The 15,392-nt window shown below is 39.3% G+C and overlaps 1 protein-coding gene across 1 annotated transcript in view; it reads left to right on the forward strand.

Annotated features, from left to right (window-relative positions):
- Positions 1-12,743, forward strand: part of LOC107741271 (teneurin-1-like) — a 166,835-nt gene extending 154,092 nt beyond the window's left edge. The window contains exons 25-31 of the mRNA XM_016553970.1: positions 2,511-2,683; positions 2,870-3,129; positions 5,867-6,157; positions 7,132-7,522; positions 8,597-9,817; positions 10,798-10,940; positions 11,659-12,743. Coding sequence (XP_016409456.1) covers positions 2,511-2,683; positions 2,870-3,129; positions 5,867-6,157; positions 7,132-7,522; positions 8,597-9,817; positions 10,798-10,940; positions 11,659-12,420 — 3,241 coding nt within the window. The 3' untranslated portion in view covers positions 12,421-12,743. The remainder of the gene's footprint in view (positions 1-2,510; positions 2,684-2,869; positions 3,130-5,866; positions 6,158-7,131; positions 7,523-8,596; positions 9,818-10,797; positions 10,941-11,658) is intronic.
- Positions 12,744-15,392: the final 2,649 nt, after the last annotated feature.

The following is a 15,392-nucleotide window of genomic DNA, read 5'->3' on the forward strand; positions in this document are numbered from 1 at the left end:
CCTCCGCCTGGCTGGTGTTCCCCAAGTCTTTTTTAATTTGATACCCCTAATTTAGACATTCTTGAAGGTCCCGAGGAACTGGAGGGAGATCATTCCACAATTGAGGAATAGTGACATTTCGGGAAAGTGATTTTTGTGTCTGATGATTTGATTTGCAAAAGTGAGAGGCTGCTCAATATGCACGCTTTAGTGTCTTGATGCAAGTGTTTGGCAACCAGTGAGGCGAGACGAAGGCGTTCGAATGATCGATTCAGACGTTCAAAAGCACCTATGAAGCCCAAAAATGCATCTAGGTAGGCAGCTCATTAAGTTTTGACACATAGCCATATTAGTTGTGCTTGCTAAGGTAAGCATCACTGTTGCTCCTACTACTCAGAAAACCTTAGCAACAGCATAGCAACTGCTCCACTCATATTTTCTTCAGAAAATGCAGAAATATAGTTTTAGAACAAGATTGCAGTAGAGTTTTAATGAGAATCCAGTAACATAACCCATGTGGATTATGTGCGTGTGCCTGCACAGTCAATCCATTTAGTCCCTTTTCAATTCAGGTTTATTTGTACAGCGCTTTTTGCAATAGACATTGTTCCAAAGCAGCTTTACAGAAAATAGAAAAATAAAGAAGATAAAAGAAAAAGAAAATAGTGGCTTACAACCCCCCAGTGAGCAAGGAAAGGAAGGAAAAAGTCCCTAAGATGTTTAAGTAGATGAGGAAGAATCCAGCATTTCAAGCAGACTCAACATTTAGAGTAGAGAAGAACACGGCGGCTGCAGTGTCTCTTGATCTAAACCGCAGGCTTTTGAAAGCTCAAGAGTTTCATCAAATGAAAAGCTTTTATTCTTTTACATTAGTGTGGGTGGCCAGACACAAGTATATGAAATAAATTGGCATTGACATTGATTGGACATAAATAAATCAGCGGCAGAGAAGATGAAGAAGCTTGAGCTGTTTACTTCTAAAAACTACTCTAGAAATGGAGAAAGAGAAATGAAACATGTCAGAAGTATTTCACCCACTCATTATATCACATGACTTGCCGTCCACAAAGATTCAAATGTCAAGTCATCTGTTCCTCTGTGGTGCATCAGCGGATTTTAACATTCACCTTTATAATGTATCTCACACCCACACATTTTTCTTTCTGTCATTTTGAGGACTTTGCATTGACTTTCATACTGAGCTAATGGTATTTTCTATCTTATAACCTTTTTGTAATTGTCATTAAGACATTTAGTGTATTTAATAAGCTGTTTAAGCCGCTGTGTTTGTGATTTCAGTCTTTACTTTCTTTAAAATGTAGACAAAGTACAAAGTGCTTAACACAGTGTTCATGAGTTCACTAATCCCTGCGTATAATGAAGGTAAACAGATTTGGCTTGCTGTCAAAGACAAGGCTGCAGCTTGAGACTCGAATAAAGCTCTTAAGAACCCCTGGACTACTTAATAATGAAGTTAGTAATGAATGAATAGAGGAAGAGGTGGAGTGCAGGGTTGCTGAGATGCTGGAGAATTGTCACAGCAGTGAGATAATCAACTGTTTATGTACTTTTGCATTATGATTGAGACGATTAGATGAAGTACCTCTCAAAACTTTATTTAGATCTGCATTTGAGATGATCATATCGTGAACATTTAAAATGTCCTTGATTATTTTAAATAAGTGACTTGTAACTTTTAACACTTCAGAAATGCCATCCCAGTCCAAAAAGATCACTCTTTTCTGCATTTTTAAATAGATTTTATAAATATTAACAGTAAAGAACAATAAAGAAAATGTAACTAGAAAAATAAAAACACATAGATATGTCAGAACATTAGTACATTAATTGCACAAGGTTTTTTTTTATTTTTTTGACCTGCACACTATAAGATAACGAGGAAAAAACAGAATAGACATTGAAAAAAAGATACTGATGTTCCAATTTGTGTATAACTAACAATAAAAACATCCTTTACATTGTAACTTCAGGAAAGTGTGACTCAAGTTTATTTTTAACAAGGTCCCTGATCATTTCAGTTCCACCTTCACAGTTCAGCTAATTTCAGTGGATTGTTTTATGATCCTGTCAAAATGTAATTCAGTCTTTGCAAAGAGGCCGTTATTGAAGAATTCAGCAGCATGAACTATATTGGACCCAAAAGCAAACCCAGGCCGCAAGTAAGTGAAGCAAAGCGTTTCTCATTTCACATGCGAAGAGGGCATTTACACAGAGGTCTTAAAGGCACGGCAGCAAAAAACTGCCTGTTTACTGCTGTTGTAAGGGTCAGGAAGAGAATGGAAAATTTACATGAAAAACAAAATTATGACACACGAAACCTTGACTAGCGTTTCAAATGTCGTCTAGGGGAAATAAAATTATTTAAAAAATGCATGATATGACCCCTTTAAACTCTCTTACATGCACATGCATTGACACTCACTCATTTAAACTTTAATACATCTTTCTATCTCTCTCTCACACACACACACACACACACACAAACTAACAGAAGATGTGTTTATGAGCAGATATAACTCTGATGGACACCTCATCAACATGACCTTGCCGACTGGAGAGGTCAGCAGTTTCCATGGAAACATGGAGAAAGCTGTCAGAGTGGAAGCCAGTGCCTCGAACAGAGAAAACTTTATTATAATTACAAACCACTCTGCGGATAACACCATCTACACACTTCGACAAGGTGAGAGAGTGTATGTGTGTGAATCTACCGATTCGTTTTTATGATAGTGTCAAATACAGTGGCCACAAAAAGTATTTGAACTTAGCCACATTTAAAGGGACAACTCACACAAAAATAGAAATTCTGTCATTTCATGTAATAAATGTAGTGCTTTTCAATCTTATATAGCTGTTTCTCTCTGTCCAGCTCACTCTGTTAGTGTGTACGGCGTTAGAGATGACGGCTCTCTGTGGGTGACGTATGCCAGCGGGATGGACGTTGCTCTCAGTACTGAACCAACCGTGTCATCCGGGCTGTTGCCGGGTGCATCGGCAGGCCTCGTCCATCCCACAGTTGGAAGATGCAACATCACGTTGCCGGGGGAACCAGCTCACAGCCTGATAGAGTGGAGACAGAGACGCGAACAGGCCAAAGGGAATTACACAGCATATGAACGGAGACTGAGGGTAATACACAGACACACACGCAAGCATATGAATGCAGACTGAGAACAATAATGTGTTTTCTGGGTAGGGTGACCAGGGTATAGCATGTAATGCGCAGGAGTGCAATTTGATTTTCCATCCAAAATTTCCTAAGATGCTCAAGTGTGTCACACATTGTTTTGTGAGGTGTTTACGGAATGAGATAGTAAAATTAGAAATCTTTGTTAATTTAGGATTGCTCTTAGATGTAAAATGCAGTAATTATTTTGTTCACCTTTGTGCTGAACAGTCGAGGTTTTTAGGTTAAGTTAACACTAGCGCATGATTAGATTCAAGTGAAGCTGTCACAGCAAATGCGGCATTCATCACTGAGGTCAAGTCAGTGAAATCGCTAACTAAAATGGAACCAAATGAGATCCCAACTCCTGTTATTCATCTACTGCCACAGAATTGCCTTTTTTTCTTAATTTATTAAAAAAAAGATAAATAAATTCTGTGGAATTGAACCTGCTTCATTCTAAATGAAGAGTACTAATCTTACCTCTAACACTGCATATTTCTCATAATGGTGCTGCGCTGAGCTTTAATTAACACTATTGTGTTTTAAGCTTTAATTGCATGATTTTTTTTATACCCTACATTAAAGTAAGCTTTATTTATTTGATTGTATATGTACATTTTCTTCCTAAAAGGAGGGGGAAAGCTCTGACAGAATTCAAACACTGCATATTTATTTCGTTGGTGATTTGTTATTGAAATTTAAGCTTGAAAAACAGTTTTGTCTTTTGGTCTTTCCCCATTCAAGTATACATAAGAGTTATCTACTTTCCTGACTACTAATAGATGCCCAGGATCTTACCAAGATGGCCGCAGAGTTAACTGACTTTCCTTAAAGGGACTTTTGGTGTAGTGCAAATGGAAGAAATAGGCTGCATTACACACCTACACTCTTTAATATACACCCTATATACTACAGGCACTGCTCAGCCTTATACCCTGCATTTCACACACTGTTCCAACTTCCCTTTCAAATAAACTCCATAAATCTTTCTCTTCTCTATTTCATTCTTTCCAATATTCACTCTTTCTCTGTTCAGTTTCACTTCTTGGTTGCAGATTCAGTATTAGTGTGCTTTATAGGAAGTACAAATAACAATTACTTATCTCAAGATTTTTTAAATGATTTCGAAGGAAGAGTCTTTTTCTTCACTAAGGCTGCATCAAACATAAAGTAAAAACATATTGTGAAATGTTGTTATGATTTAAAATAACTGTTTTCTTTTTGAATATATTTAAAAATATAATTTATTCCTGTCATGGCGAAGTTGACTTTTCAGCACTCATTCAGTCTTCAGTGTCACATGATCCTTCAGAAATCATTCAAATATGCTGATTTGGTGCAAAAGAAACATTTCTTATTATCATTTTTTGTGGAAACCATAAAACATTTGTTCAGGATCCTTTGATGAATAGAACATTTAGAAAAAAGCATTAATTTCAAATAAATTATTTATATTATATAATTCCTACTTTCCTAAGATGGTATATTGTTTTAAATTAGAGTGAAAAGGTTACAGTGGCTGTAGCAGTTATTGAGGTTGCTAGCACTAATAATAACAAATTAGAAAAACAATCTAAAGGTAGGTTTATGTGAGAGAAAGACACAATGAGACAATGCCAGTTTCTCACTGTCCCTCATATGGTGACAGGCAAAGACAATGTGCTGCCAGTACACAGTGCTCCTTGAACCTGACCTGAGGGTTTATATATATGTATGTGTGTGTGTGTGCGTGCGTGCGTGTGTGTGTGTCACAGTGGACAGTGTTTTATTTCTTTCAAAGTCAGGTGTGGATTATTCCAAGATGGAAGTCCAACTTCAAGAAGTTGGAAGTTCTGACTATACTAGTTTGATGGAAGGCAGCACAAAAAGTCTGCCACAGTGCAGTATTATTAGGGCTAGACAGCATTGCATTTTACTTTCTTTGGGTTTCCAAATGTGATATAACAATGTTTTGCTTGTGTTTGTAATATGGTTTACTCTTATTAGGCTCAGAAAATTACTCTGGTTGCAGGGGGTATGTTAGTACAATTAATTGTAAAGCTCAGGACCAGCTCAGCGAGGGGTCTGTTTTCTTTACTCAACTCTTCTCATTGCAGGGTTTTATAATGATATGGGGATCACCGAATTAATGTTATTGGCCTAATTCCACCCTGCATGTGTTATTTGTGGTGTTCCCATTTACTTTTAAGATATTTTTTACTGAATATTGCATGCAAGGTCTCAGTTGGATGTTTTTCCCATTTGCCTAGTTTCTAATTTGTTAGTGGACGCCACACCTCGCTGCCGCAAAGGGCAGCCGGCTCAATTACTGATTCTAATATATTCAGCCAAATGCTAACAGGCATCTCTACAGGACATTATCTTTTTATGGGAGCAAAATCTTCTTGAAGGTCCAGACTCTGCGGTAGCCCCTTACAGTGGGAGACGGCCGAACCGATTAATCTGCATAGAGCTGGAATTTGATCGCAGAATCACAGAGTGAAATCGGGAGCTTCAAACTGTTCCACACTCGTTGTCAATTCATTGATGTATCTGCTGAATAAAGTTGGCGGCAACAGCAATGTTGTCTCCCTCTGTGCCCCCGAGAAAGAAATTTTCTTCTTTTATTGCCAATTTTATTGCACACATGTTTCTGTGTACTCTGATATAATAAGATCATAATTTTTACCTTCTTTCTCATCCCCTTCTCTCGCTTAGGCTCATAACAGGAATGTGTTGTCTGTAGATTATAGTCAGGAGAGTCGGGTCGGGAAGATATATGATGACCATCGCAAGTTTACCCTGCGGGTTCAGTACGATGACAAGGGCAGGCCTGTGCTCTGGACTCCCAGTAAATACAATCAAGTGCGAGTAACATACTCGAACGAAGGTCTGGTCACCAGCATACAGAGAGGCAACTGGACCGAGCGCAGAGACTACGATAACGGACGCATCATCACACGGACCTGGGCCAATGGGAAGATCTGGAGCTACACTTTTCTGGAGAAGGTGTGTACTGTATGTGTTAAAGGTGCAACTATGCCTGTGTGAATCTAAAAAAAAAAAACGGTCAAGAACATGTCAAGTCGTATTTGACCCCAAAAATGGGATGAAAGAAATAACTTGTTTTATTTAGTTTTTATTTATATATTTTTTAATTTGAAAATGAACATTTTGCAGATGCCTTATGGTTATAAGATTTTGTTTTGTTTTATTTATTTTATTTTATTTTTTCAACATTAATATATTACATTTGAAAATTAAGCCTTTTTTTGGGGGCTTTTTATTTATTTATTTATTTTTTTAATTCTAAAATTATTTTTTTATGACAAGTGCCCTAATGATCAGAAAGAGCTTTATTGCCAAGTTTGTTTACACACACAAGGAATTTGTCTTGGTGTCAGGAGCTTCCAATACAGAAAGTACAAACATAGTGCAGACATACATATAATTTAAGGTAATACAAACACTAATAATGAAGAGAATAGACGATAAATTGTAAATAACAATAACAATATAGTAATAAAATATAGAAAAAAAGAAAATGTCAAGAGACAGAATTGTGAATGTGCATATGTGCTCTTTACAGATGAACGTTTTGATGAGTTATTTACAGATGTACAGTCCTGAGGTGTGTTATCATTACCATAGTGGAAAAGATCTCATTCTCTTTACTATAATGGAAAAATATATCAATATTAAATTGAACCATTTAAATTGTATTTATAATAAAGAATTAAAAAATGATTTATAATTAATTTTATTGGGTTTAATTTTCACTTTTTTTTTTTCATGCACAGAAAAAAATGGGAATCACAGAATAAAATGCCTGGATGCTTTATGGTCATGAGAATTTAGTTTTTTAAGCAAAAATAAATTAGATTTTGTTGGATTCTTCTTTTTTTATGTTTATTGTATTATTTTGATTTTGGGGTTTAATGTGACATGTTTTCATGAGTTCACGGTTCTTGTTCTTCTCACAGTCTGTCCAGCTGTTGTTACACAGTCAGCGCCGCTATACATTTGAGTACGATCAGACAGACTGTCTGCTGTCAGTCACCCTCCCCAGCATGGTGAGACACAGCCTGCAGACCTCTCTATCTGTGGGCTACTACAGAAACACCTACACCCCACCCGACTCACCCACTTCCAGCTTCACGCAGGACTACGCCCACGATGGGCGCCTGCTCCAGAGCCTGTACCTGGGCACAGGCAGGCATGTGATCTACAAATACAGCCGAGTGGCCCGGCTGGCTGAGATCCTCTATGACTCAACACTTGTTACTTTCACCTACGACGAGGCAACAGGTGCTGTGAAAACCATCCACCTGATGCATGAAGGATTCATTTGCACCATCCGCTACAGACAGACAGGTACAACACTTTGACAATGTTATCTGACAGTCACTTTGACAGCAGGGTGGGCGGTGTGACCAGAATCTTGAATCACAGTGCGAGAAATTTTATATTATGGTATATATCAGAGTTGGAAACCGAGAACTGCTTTTTATTCTGATTTTCTGACAAATTATTTTTAACCGTCTCTTTTGTTACCAAACAAATGACTCCTTTGAGTCGACAATTTTAGTGAATTAATAACATACAGAACAATCAATGTAGTTTGATTCCCAAACAAATTACTTTAATGAGTTGATTCTGTTTTAGTGAATCAAACTGGCTGAGTGTTTAGTTTTAATTAAAATGATGTTATTATATAGTTAATGGAATTACATTTTTACTCAAAATATAAGTTAAACAGTTAAAACTGTAATCATTGAATTCTTTACAATTCCCATTCTTAATCATGCTATAATTATTTTTGCTGTAAGTCCAGCAAAAAGTGGTTTCTATTTTAATAACAATGTGGTGCCCGTTTTGGTTAATCTAGTGAATTAAATACATTAAAAAATACATGCACTAATAAAAGATATTTACCACAGTATAAACGGTACAGCAAAATCTCTACCGGTTGGCACATTTCGCCATCACATTATATATACTGTCATACTAATCAGCCCTAATTGACAGAAAGCCAGGTAATTTGATTTTTTCACATATTTATCAAGTTTTGCTGTAGCCAGTAACTAGGTGAAATGTTTAGATCGATTAGCAAAGAGACAGGTAGCACCATGGCATCTTTGTGCAAATAAGCAGGTGAAGTGACAGAGAGACAAGTAAGAGGGGTGAGCAGTTGGACAGGTAAACAGGTTATACTCTTGCACCAGTAAACATACAGGCTGACGTTTAATCTTCCTTTTGTCACTTCGCTTGCACTCACCTCCTGCTTGGCTGATTTAAAAGCGCTTTGAATCACAATCAGTCATCTGACAGTGGGGGAGTTCAGCCTATCTCACACTGTGGCATAGCTGACTCATGTTTTACCTCACCTCTGTGTGGCTCTCTGTTAACTTCTCATTCTCTCTTGCCCTCTCTATTTCTCGGATTCAGGTCCTCTGGTGAGTAGACAAATATATCGTTTCAGTGAAGAAGGATTGGTAAACGCTCGCTTTGACTACAGCTACAACAACTTCAGGGTCACCAGCATGCAAGCTATGATCAACGAAACGCCACTTCCGATTGACCTCTACCGCTACGTGGACGTGTCGGGACGAATCGAGCAGTTTGGGAAGTTCAGTGTCATCAACTACGACCTAAACCAGGTCATCACCACGCATGCAATGAAGCACACTAAAATCTTCAACCCAGAAGGGCAAGTGATCGAGGTTCAGTACGAGATTCTGAAATCCATAGCCTACTGGATGACACTGCAGTACGACAGCATGGGACGTGTCATAAATTGCGATATTCGCATTGGCGTGGACAGCAACATCACACGGTATGCGTATGAGTATGATGCAGATGGGCAGTTGCAAACGGTTGCCATAAATGACCGGCCACAGTGGCGTTACAGCTATGACCTAAACGGAAACATCAACTTACTGAGTCATGGTAACAGTGCCCGTTTGACACCACTACGCTACGATCTCCGTGACCGGATCACACGCCTCGGTGATATCCAATACCGCACCGATGAGGATGGGTTCTTGCGCCTCCGAGGCAACCTACTCTTTGATTACGGTTCGAATGGACTTCTTTTGGGCGCCTATGACCGGGACAGTGGACAGAGGGTGTGGTACCGTTACGATGGGCTCGGGAGGAGAGTGGCCTGCCGCAATAGTGATGGAGCACAGCTGCAGTTCTTCTACGCTGATCTGATGGAACCGACGCGGGTGACACACCTATACAACCACAGTAGTTCGGAGATCACCTCCCTCTATTACGACCTTCAGGGACACCTCATCGCCATGGAGATGAGTAGCGGCGAGGAATTCTATATAGCATGTGACAATGCCGGAACTCCTCTTGCGGTTTTCAGTAGCCGCGGCCACGTGGTGAAGGAAATTCGGTACACACCTTACGGAGACGTTTACAGAGATTCCAATCCCACCTTTCCTCTCGTCTTCGGATTTCAGGGTGGCCTCTATGACACTTTCACACGGTTGGTGCATCTCGGTCGACGTGACTATGACGTGGTTGCTGGAAGATGGACGACGCCCAATCATGAATTGTGGGCGGAGCTGAGTGTGAATCCCAAGCCATTTAATTTGTATGCATTTAGGAACAACTATCCTCTGGGAGACCTACAGGATGTAACCAAGTTCACAACTGGTAAGAGTGAAGTTTTGTGACCATTAAAGGATCCACTTTGAATGTATTTAGGCTAAAGTTAGCTTTATCATAAAACAGAATTAAAATCTTCAGGGCATCTTCTCCCTAACTGGCTACGCACTTCAACTTGGATTCTACTTTGGGTTGAAATTAAAAGTAAGGGGGCGACAGCCAGTCAGGTGAAACAAATGTCATGCTTTTGGTTTGGCTTTGTGAGCTGTGATTGTGCTTTTATGCCAGTGACATTTCCCTAAGGGGAAATGAACAGCATAGAAATAGCACATGGCAGAGCTGAGATTCATTAGTTAGAGCCGAAGCAACTTGCTGTAGACTAATTACTAGGGACAGTCTCCCTCAAGCTAACTAGGGTCAAGTGTCTTGCTCAAGGCTACATTGGCATTACACCAAGATCTTCATAACCCAGGGTCAACTCCCTTTTAAAGTGGTCCTGCTGAGCAACAAAACAAAAAGATTTGTTTAATATGTAAATGTGTTCCATAAATAACACAAAGTCTCACTGAATCCAGGGGAATCATGCTAAATGTTTTTGGTCACAGTCACACTACATTAAATGCACTTGTTACTCTCAAACCTTTTTGTTTGTTCTGTTCTGTTATTTTATGTAGCTCACTATTTTCTGACATTGCAATCACATGAGCAGAATAGTTCCTTATGTAGTCTTTTACCATGACCAGCAAGTTCTATGAATGGACTTTAAACCGTAAGGCAGGGGTGTCAAACTCAATTCCTGGAGGGCCGGAGCCCTGCAGAGTTTTGTTCCAACCCTGCTCCAACACATAGTATTCAAATAAGCCTGAAGGACTTGATTAGTTGGATCAGGTGTGTTTAATTAGGGTTGAATCTAAACTCTGCAGGGCTCCGGCCCTCCAGGAATTGAGTTTGACACTCCTGCCGTAAGGCTTTCATGATAGCATACATCTTAAACAGCTTTACAGTGTTTTGCATCTGTTTCTGTGCAGATGTCAGTAGCTGGCTGCATCTCTTTGGGTTCCAGCTTCATAATGTGGTTCCAGGGTTCCCCAAACCAAAGGTGGAGAACACAGAGCAAACATATGAGATGATGGCCACACAGATCCGCACACAAACATGGGATACCAGCAAGGTGAGTTGAGGTATCCCCACAGCACAGTATTCATTGCAAACACAATTATTTAGAATTACTTTTTAGTTTAGTCATAATTAAATAGTTTTCTTAAAAATTATTTGTCATCATTTGTCAAGGTTCCAATATGACCGAAAAGCACCATAAAAGTATTTAAAAAGTATTATATTCTATTAGGGCTGTGCAAATAATCGAATGTGATTTTCATGTGCATCTCGTCAGTAAAGCCGGTTCTGTGATCAGTAGTAAATCTCCAGCACGTGCTTTCAGATGGAGCGGCATTTACTACACAGAGCCGTAGATCACTGACAAGCTACGCAATATCACATTCATAATCGCAGGTGATTCATTGCCGATTTTGAACGCGATATTGCGTAGCTTGTCAGTGTATATATATATATATTCTATATTATGCTTATGCTTTATGTCCCAACTCTTCTGAAGCCATGTGATAGACATCTTCTTGGCACATTCATGAAAGTGTTAGCAATATCAGATTCGTGAATGAATCACACTTCATAAATCAAATCTTTTGAATTAAATGAATGATCCAGTTCACAAAACCTGAATGAAATGTGCACAAATCATACATTTCTCCAGTTTAAATCTCCAACTCAATTTAGTTGCGTTGGTTCATTTGTTGATAAACTTCCTTTAGGAGTTCATTTTGTGGATCAAACAACATTCGTGGTAACTAATTCATAAAATCTCCCCTCAGATTGTACTTGGCATCCAGTGTGACCTTCAGAAGCACTTAAAAAACTTCATTTCATTGGATCGCCTCCCCTTGACGCCAGCCAATGGGAAAATCGGAGGTCGCCAGGGCCGCAGACCAATTTTTTCTGCCCTTTCTTCAATTTTTGGCAAAGGTGTAAAATTCGCCATCCGTGAAGGAGTAGTGGCGACTGAGATAATTGGCGTGGCGAGTGAGGATAGCCGTCGTGTGGCTGCCGTACTGAATGGCGCTATATACCTGCGTGGCCTCCATTTCACCGTGGAGGGACGTGACGCACACTATTTCACCAAGGCCGGCCCACTGGAGGCAGATCTGGGAGTGGCAGGGGGCGGTGCTGGAGGTGGAGTCCGAGTGTTAGAGAATGGCGTAAACGTCTCGGTGTCCCAGATAAGTGCTATGGTTGGAGGGGAAATGCGGCGATTCGCTGACATTGTGCTCCAGCAGGGGGCGCTTAGCTTTAACATTCGTTATGGAGCAACGCCGGAGGAAGAACGCACGCGTGTGCTAGAGGCGGCACGAATACGAGCTGTGCAGGGGGCGTGGCTATGGGAGCAGAAGAGGGTCCTGGAGGGGGAGGGTGGAAGTTTGCCATGGACTGAAAAAGAAAAGGATGAGCTCGTTGCAGAGGGCCGTGTCTCAGGGTATGATGGTTTCTACGCTCTACCTGTTGAACAACACCCTGAGCTAGCAGACAGCCCCTTCAACATTCACCTGATCAGACATGTGGAAACTGGTCGCAGGTAACAGCGGCACCTCAGCACACCTCTACATGCCTACACGCCCCTTTATACACTCCAAGCTACCACATATCTCTTCAGCTTTTTCTAGAACCCCAACCAAACGAAGCGAGAAAGACTCTATTGCCTTTAAAATGTGACAAATGATGGTAATGTTTTTGATTTTGCATTTGTTTATGCACTCTTAGCAAGTTTGGATTCCTGTTTTTTGGTTTCGTTAGGTAGATTTTGTTGAAAGTCGTTCTTGTTTTACAGTGGCTTAACCGTTCTTACAAAAGAACAAGCCTTGCTTGCCAATCTGAGGGCACAGAGAACGATTCACCTGTGACTATTCTTGGCATATATTGAGTCTTCATCTCTACACATGCTGATTCTCTCACTTGAGCGTGCACAGTAATCATTCGACTTTATGGGAATCTCGAGTCAAACTGGTTATGGCATTAAATCTTGCAAACCTGAGGGGTTTCATTGTGATTTCATTGAGCTCTTTGTTAAACATTTCTCTCCAAATTTTCAGTCGATCTGCATTTCAATGGAGCTCTAAGAACTGTCATATCTCAACAGCTTTCTGGAGTCCTTGAGAAGAATCTGACTCAAAACCGCCACAAAACTTAACCCCTGGGCTGCAAGAGATTCACAGTGTTTGGAGTCTTGGCAAGAGCTTACCACCACCTTATGTTGTTTCTGCTAAATCAGTGTTGACGAAGCTGAGATAATTACGCCGCTGCTGTGGAAGACAAATTTGTTCTTTTTTTTTTTTGCTAAAACTGTACAGTTAAAACTCATTTTTTCCAAATGTAGAAATCAAAAAAATATTATGTGTGGAAATTGTGCCTTCCTGGTCTGCTAGAAACGATCACATGAAACGGGCTTAGACATATCGTACATACTCAACTTCAGTATTCATCACATGCCTTAGTTATATGCAATTATTTATTTTGGATTATTTTATTTTAGTTTTTATTTATTTATTTATTTTTGGTGGGGAGGGTTTTGGCTAGCGGGAGCCAAAAAACGTGAATGCTAATATGCCTGCGAGGTGAATTCTTGTAAACCGACCCCAGGATATAAACACAGTGGCATAAACATGTCCCAGTTTACAGTTGATATGCTGCTCTTTTTTTATTTGTTCTCATGTGATTTCACTCTTCTGTTGCTTTCGCTTTTGCTGTACACTTAATGTGAAACTCACATCACGTGTTTGTCATTTCAGTTTCTTCACCAGTGTCAAAGATCCAAACTTTTAGAATTTTTCCAGTACTTTGACAGGTCCTTTTCCTTTTTTCTGATCCCTCTCGAAACTAGTAGGAGACCTGAGGAGGAAGATATGTAGGGAAATGAAAGAATCACCTGCTGAAGAACGGTATTTTTGTCTTTTCCAAACTATTAAAGTCTGCAGCACTGTGGGTAGACGTTCTGTGTGTAGGACTCTTGATATGGACTTGTATATCATTAATGGACAATGGTAGACTGTTTATAGATACTGGACTATTTATACATGACACTCAAGAGAATTAGGAGTAAATGTATTTTCTTGTGAATTCTGTGGATATGCTGTACCATCAAGCTTTGTAATCTTAATCTGAGATATATATTTGCACTGAATATAAGGTGAAGAGATAAATGCATTAGACTGAATTTTTAGAGTGTGCAAATATTAACAGATTCGTGTGAGAGGTGCTCTGAAGGCACGTTATGTTTCCAACATTTTGCAGATGTTCATTTCAATCGAAGTACGATTATGTTGCACGAAGAAAAAAAAAATTGTGGCAGAAATATTTTTCTTTTGGTCTTAGTTTGCATCTTTGCCATAATCACAATCATTGCTGAAGTGAAAAAGGAATATGTAACTTTGTTCATGATCAAATCATCTTCCTCTCTCAAAAGTCAAGTACTAAAAAAACTTCAGTGTCCTCTCTTTGGCCAAACAAGTTCCTGTGGTGTATATTTGGCAGATAGGCTTTATGTACACAGATTAATGCAGTTTGTTAAACATGCCTATTTAAAAACAAAGTACTTTGGGCAGTGGCCTTTTTATAAATAAAAACGCAAATGTAACCCTTTCTTCTGTGTGTGAGTATTTGCACAGGACAGCTGAAGCACTTGCTCACTCCAGAGTGATATCTTTCATTTGTATCATTTGCACCTTTTTTGTCCACTTGTCCGTTTGTTTCTCAAAACAGTGGAGCATTCAAACACAGAGGAATTCATTGTTTTGTATCAGTTTAAAGAATCATAAAGATTCAAATAGAACATTCTTCAGCTAATATTTTTGTAACTTTGGAAAGAAAAAGTCAATTATGCATATTTTGTTGATTTTATTTTTAACATCAGAAAGGCTCTGAATTTCCTTACACACAAGACCATTTTGTTTTTAGCATTAATGTGATGGTGTTATTGAAGGAATTGTGGCACTAAATTAAGTTTAATTAGAAAATGTGAACACAAAACCGTTGTTTCCTGTTCAATTGCCAGAAGTATAGTCTAAAACAAGTTTTTACACAGAAACACTTGGTTATTATCAAACAAAAAACAAATAGCAATCAAGCTCAGGAAGGACATTCTATTCAATATGGGATTACATCTCTGCCACAATTCTGCGCGCGAAAGATCATATTTTGAACGCGCAAAAGTGCTTTTTGCACGCGCACGAACTGAGTTTTGTGGAGAAAATGTTTGTCTCGCAAAGAAGAAAGTATTTCAAACGCGCGGAAATCAATTTTGCATTTAAAATAAGTTTTTGGATTTGTGCAGACCTTCTCTTTTGCGCGTGCAACGTTTCACTAGCTTGCTCACCTGATGCCCGCCCTCAGCGCTCTCTAAATACCAACAGCTCGCCTGCTCAACACAACCCAGCGTTACAATGTGCCATAATTCCAGCCAATCAGAGACGAGGCTGCTAAATTCTGATTGGCTGCCTTGACAACCAATCACAACATTCCTTCCGTTCCCTCCACCGCAGACGAGGAAAAAAACAGT

Source organism: Sinocyclocheilus rhinocerous, unplaced genomic scaffold (genome assembly GCF_001515625.1).
Source record: "Sinocyclocheilus rhinocerous isolate Xijiao unplaced genomic scaffold, SAMN03320098_v1.1 scaffold615, whole genome shotgun sequence".
Classification (NCBI taxonomy): Eukaryota; Metazoa; Chordata; class Actinopteri; order Cypriniformes; family Cyprinidae; genus Sinocyclocheilus; species Sinocyclocheilus rhinocerous.